The sequence below is a fragment of the Notolepis coatsorum genome, assembly GCF_963971535.1.
Source record: "Notolepis coatsorum genome assembly, chromosome: 3".
NCBI classification, from domain to species: Eukaryota; Metazoa; Chordata; class Actinopteri; order Aulopiformes; family Paralepididae; genus Notolepis; species Notolepis coatsorum.
In genome coordinates, this window is record NC_140167.1 from 82,795,300 (window position 1) to 82,801,028 (window position 5,729).

General features: G+C 53.2%; 1 protein-coding gene across 1 annotated transcript in view; it reads right to left on the bottom strand.

Annotated features, from left to right (window-relative positions):
• Positions 1-462: 462 nt before the first annotated feature.
• Positions 463-5,729, bottom strand: part of ror1 (receptor tyrosine kinase-like orphan receptor 1) — a 275,320-nt gene continuing 270,053 nt past the window's right edge. Inside the window, 3 exon segments of the mRNA XM_084309728.1 lie at positions 463-2,485; positions 4,843-5,207; positions 5,663-5,729. The exon segment at positions 5,663-5,729 is cut by the window's right edge and continues 161 nt beyond it. Of these exon segments, the coding sequence (XP_084165854.1) occupies positions 1,795-2,485; positions 4,843-5,207; positions 5,663-5,729 (1,123 nt within the window). The 3' untranslated portion in view covers positions 463-1,794.

Sequence of the window (5,729 nt, forward strand, 5' to 3'; positions counted from 1 at the left end):
AGGCAAAAGAGCCCCACTTGGTATTGCACTTTGTTTCCTTTTGTTGTTGTCCGACATGTGGGTTGGAGTTTAGTAACTTATTATATTGTGAATTTCTCCAGACCTCTCACTGGCCAGAGGTGTGAGCAGCGACAGCACAAATCGGATCAAAACAAAACATGTAAACAAAGTACAGTACCAAGTGGGACTCTTTTGCCTAGAGGTTTGATAGCATTACAGATTCTACCTTTAAAGGTAAGCAATGGAGGGCTTTTTCTGTATATATCATTGTCAAATGAGCTGTGATCGTGTTGATTAGCACTGCATGCTACAGACCGTGTGACCTCCTTACTCTTACTGTATATTATTATCCATCCCGCTGATTTTGATGCATAACTTTAGTCAGTGTTACACATCCGTCAGTGTTTCCATATATACAGTATATATGTATTTAAACATATGTAGTAGTTACCGTGGAAACGAGTAAAGATTCAATACTGAGCCCCATAGCATGAAGCAGATAGGTGGTGTTTCTACAACAGGAGAACGTTAGCATCACAACTCATCTCAACAGAGCTAACAGGAACATCCTACATGTAGCATCTTTAATAAAAATGTTCTTTTTGAATATATATCTTTTCATTTCATTCATTCATTCATTCATTCATTCACCCAGGCTTCCTGTATTTACACAATGGTTAAAATAATAATAACAATAATAACAATAATAATAATAACAACAACAACACGTTTCAAACATAAGGAAAAACAACTTAATAAAAAAAAACTAAACAAGACATTACGATAGTCCAATAGCTGTGTGTGTGTGTGTATATATATATATATATATATATATAGCATGGCAGTGTTTCTTAAACAAGGGTTCGGGACCTGAAAGGAGTCTTTGGGCATGTATCTGATGGGTCCTCACATGACCCGAGTAGATGAGCGTTGTAACTCCAGGTTGGAATTACACCAGGATGAGGTACGGTCGGTCGGTCACCATGAAACGGTTCCAAAATGGCTTCCCCTTTACCCCCTGGAGACGAATCACACTGTGGGGAGCGCTGGAGCGGCATCCCGTCCTCGCTGTGTTGTCCTACAGCAGGACCGCGTCTCAGAGCCGCTGTTGTGTAGCCGCGGTTGTGTAGCCGCTGTTGTGTAGCCGCTGTTGTGTAGCCGCTGTTGTGTAGCCGCTGTTGTGTAAGCCACGTCAACACCGTTTAAATGCCGTCTACCCAGAGAAACAACACAGTCTGGAATAATGCTGTGTCCGAAGTCTTCCTACCCCACCGAGAGGAACGCCGAAACAGATGGTCCTGTGTAGCACAATGTGTAGAGCAAGGCACTAACACTGCCAGGGTTAGGGGTTCCGTTCCCTGTGTAGCTCAATGGGTAGAGCAAGGCACTAACACTGTCAGGGTCATGGGATTAGGGGTTCCATTCCCTGTGTAGCTCAATGGGTAGAGCAAGGCACTAACACTGTCAGGGTCATGGGATTAGGGGTTCCATTCCCTGTGTAGCTCAATGGGTAGAGCAAGGCACTAACACTGCCAGGGTCATGGGGTTAGGGGTTCCGTTCCCTGTGCAGCTCAGTGGGTTGAGCAAGGCACTAACACTGCCATGGCTAGGGGTGTCTCTTCCACTAGGGGGCCACATTGAAACCAACTCGTCGGTGTGCACTCATGGTCCAGCGTAACGTGCACCGGTCTGAGGTGAGGACTGAACTGTCTGCAGGAGTCTCCATTAGGGGTCCCAGGGGTCCCAGGTGGGCTGTGGGCCCCCCGGGACTTTTTAAAGGCTGCGTCTCAACGTCTACAGGTCTGCCGTGATGACGGCGTCACTGTACATCAGTCTGGTCCCGTCTCCTAGCAACACCGGCGACACGTGCTCCAGCTGCATGGCCGCCTTCTGGGACATGTGTCCGTACACCTGGATGGCCCCGCCCCCGCCCGGCAACACGCAGTGGGACAGGAGGGGCGTGTTGGCGTCGTGGTTGGAGCCCGTGGTGGAGGGCACGCCGCTGGTCACGTGGCCCGTGCTGGTGGACCCGCTGGCGGAGCTGGGCGAGCGGCTCTTGGGCGGCGGCAGGTGGTGCTGGATGACCCGGGGCTGGGGCACTTGCGCCGGGAAGTGGGCGGGGAAGGCGGCGTAACCGGGCGGGATGGGATACCCGTTGACCGGGATGAACCTCTGGTGGCCCTGGGGCATGGTCACGGGCGCCCAGGCCTGGATCTGACCCATCTGGGCGGGAGACGCCAGCCCCTGGGCGGGGTAGAGGTAGCCGGCGGGGGCCGCGGCGTAGCGGGGGTTGCTGAGGTTGCTGACGGGGCTGGCGCTGAGGGAGGTGGTCTGAGTGGTGGCGTTGCCCCCGCCTCCGGAGGGCGTGCTGGAGCTGGCGTGGGACGACAGGCCCTCCCAGGCGCGCAGGCGGGTGTGGACGTCCTTGAAGCGAGGGCGGCGCGTGGGACCCTCCTGCCAACACTCGGCCATCAGGCCGTAGACCCTGTGTGACGACACGGTTAGTGGGGGATGCTGGGTACATTTCATATATATATTAATATACTATAGACCTGTTCAAACCCAACACAGGCTGTTCCCCTAGTGACACAAAATGCTGTTCCCCTAGCAACACAAGCTGTTCCCCTAGCAACACAAGCTGTTCCCCTAGCAACACAAGCTGTTCCCCTAGCAACACAGGCTGTTCCCCTAGCAACACAAGCTGTTCCCCTAGCAACACAAGCTGTTCCCCTAGCAACACAAGCTGTTCCCCTAGCAACACAGGCTGTTCCCCTAGCAACACAAGCTGTTCCCCTAGCAACACTGGCTGTTCCCCTAGCAACACTGGCTGTTCCCCTAGCAACACAGGCTGTTCCCCTAGCAACACAAGCTGTTCCCCTAGCAACACAGGCTGTTCCCCTAGCAACACAAGCTGTTCCCCTAGCAACACAAGCTGTTCCCCTAGCAACACAGGCTGTTCCCCTAGCAACACAAGCTGTTCCCCTAGCAACACAAGCTGTTCCCCTAGCAACACAGGCTGTTCCCCTAGCAACACAAGCTGTTCCCCTAGCAACACAGGCTGTTCCCCTAGCAACACAGGCTGTTCCCCTAGCAACACTGGCTGTTCCCCTAGCAACACAGGCTGTTCCCCTAGCAACACAGGCTGTTCCCCTAGCAACACAAGCTGTTCCCCTAGCAACACAGGCTGTTCCCCTAGCAACACAAGCTGTTCCCCTAGCAACACAAGCTGTTCCCCTTGCAACACAGGCTGTTCCCCTAGCAACACAAGCTGTTCCCCTTGCAACACAGGCTGTTCCCCTAGCAACACAGGCTGTTCCCCTAGCAACACAGGCTGTTCCCCTAGCAACACAAGCTGTTCCCCTAGCAACACAGGCTGTTCCCCTAGCAACACAAGCTGTTCCAACACAGGCTGTTCCCCTAGCAACACAAGCTGTTCCCCTAGCAACACAAGCTGTTCCCCTAGCAACACAGGCTGTTCCCCTAGCAACACAGGCTGTTCCCCTAGCAACACTGGCTGTTCCCTAGCAACACAAGCTGTTCCCCTAGCAACACAAGCTGTTCCCCTAGCAACACAAGATGTTCCCCTAGCAACACAAGATGTTCCCCTAGCAACACAAGCTGTTCCCCTAGCAACACAGGCTGTTCCCCTAGCAACACAGGCTGTTCCCCTAGCAACACAGGCTGTTTCCCTAGCAACACAAGCTGTTCCCCTAGCAACACAGGCTGTTCCCCTAGCAACACAAGATGTTCCCCTAGCAACACAGGCTGTTCCCCTAGCAACACAGGCTGTTCCCCTAGCAACACAGGCTGTTCCCCTAGCAACACAAGATGTTCCCCTAGCAACACAAGCTGTTCCCCTAGCAACACAGGCTGTTCCCTAGCAACACAAGCTGTTCCCCTAGCAACACAAGCTGTTCCCCTAGCAACACAAGCTGTTCCCCTAGCAACACAAGCTGTTCCCCTAGCAACACAAGCTGTTCCCCTAGCAACACAGGCTGTTCCCCTAGCAACACAGGCTGTTCCCCTAGCAACACAGGCTGTTCCCCTAGCAACACTGGCTGTTCCCCTAGCAACACTGGCTGTTCCCCTAGCAACACAAGCTGTTCCCCTAGCAACACTGGCTGTTCCCCTAGCAACACAGGCTGTTCCCCTAGCAACACAAGCCGTTCCCCTAGCAACACAGGCTGTTCCCCTAGCAACACAGGCTGTTCCCCTAGCAACACAAGCTGTTCCCCTAGCAACACAAGCTGTTCCCCTAGCAACACAAGCCGTTCCCCTAGCAACACAGGCCGTTCCCCTAGCAACACAAGCTGTTCCCCTAGCAACACAGGCTGTTCCCCTAGCAACACAGGCTGTTCCCCTAGCAACACAGGCTGTTCCCCTAGCAACACAGGCTGTTCCCCTAGCAACACAGGCTGTTCCCCTAGCAACACAGGCTGTTCCCCTAGCAACACAAGCTGTTCCCCTAGCAACACAAGCTGTTCCCCTAGCAACACAAGCTGTTCCCCTAGCAACACAAGATGTTCCAACACAAGCTGTTCCCCTAGCAACACAAGCTGTTCCCCTAGCAACACAAGCTGTTCCCCTAGCGACACAAGCTGTTCCCCTAGCAACACTGGCTGTTCCCCTAGCAACACAGGCTGTTCCCCTAGCAACACTGGCTGTTCCCCTAGCAACACAAGCTGTTCCCCTAGCAACACAGGCTGTTCCCCTAGCAACACAGGCTGTTCCCCTAGCAACACAGGCTGTTCCCCTAGCAACACAGGCTGTTCCCCTAGCAACACAGGCTGTTCCCCTAGCAACACAGTTTCACTGAGCAGGTCTCTCCACGTGAAGCTGTACCTGGGCGGACAGTCCTCTGGGCAAGGCAGCAGCTGTCTCTTCCTGACCATCTCCATCACTTCCTGGTTGGAGAAGCCATAGTAAGGCTGCAGGCCGTAGCTGAAGATCTCCCAGAGCACCACGCCAAACGACCAGATGTCCGAGTCGGAGGTGAACTTCCCGTAGGCGATGGACTCCGGGGGCATCCAGCGGATGGGCAGCAGGGCTTTGGGCTGAACCCGGAAGTAGTCTGAGCAGTAGACCTCTCTGGACAGGCCCAGGTCGGAGATCTTCACCTGGAGCTGCTCGCCCACCAGGATGTTCCGAGCCGCCAGGTCCTTGTGGACGTAGAAGTGGCTGGACAGGTACTCCATCCCTGCTGCCACCTGGTGGCGAGGAGAGGAGAACGCAGTATAGTCAAGTGGAGGAAATTAGAATGGATAAAGGTGGATAAGAGTAGAATAGAATAGAATGGCCACCCGCATTTCACTGTACGCCCTGGTATGTATGTGACAAATAAACCTCTTGAATCTTGAATAGAATAGAGGAGAGGAGAGGAGAGGAGGAGAAGGGGAGAGGAGAGGGATGGCAGGAGAAGATGAGATGAGAAGAGAAGGAGGAGAAGAGGAGAGGTGAGGTGAGAGGGCTTTTTTATGCATTCACTTTTTGATATGTCTTGTGTATGGGGTATCCACATGTAGATATTTCTGAGTCTCAATAAATAATTCCAATCAGTCAGTCAATCAATCAGGAGAGGAGTTAAAGATCTACCTGTATAGCCAGGTGACGGAAGTGTTAGACAGATCTACCTGTATAGCCAGGTGCAGGAAGTGTTATCTACCTGTATAGCCAGGTGCAGGAAGTCCCCATGGTCCAGGCTGGACTTGACGGTTCCATCCTCGTCGCTG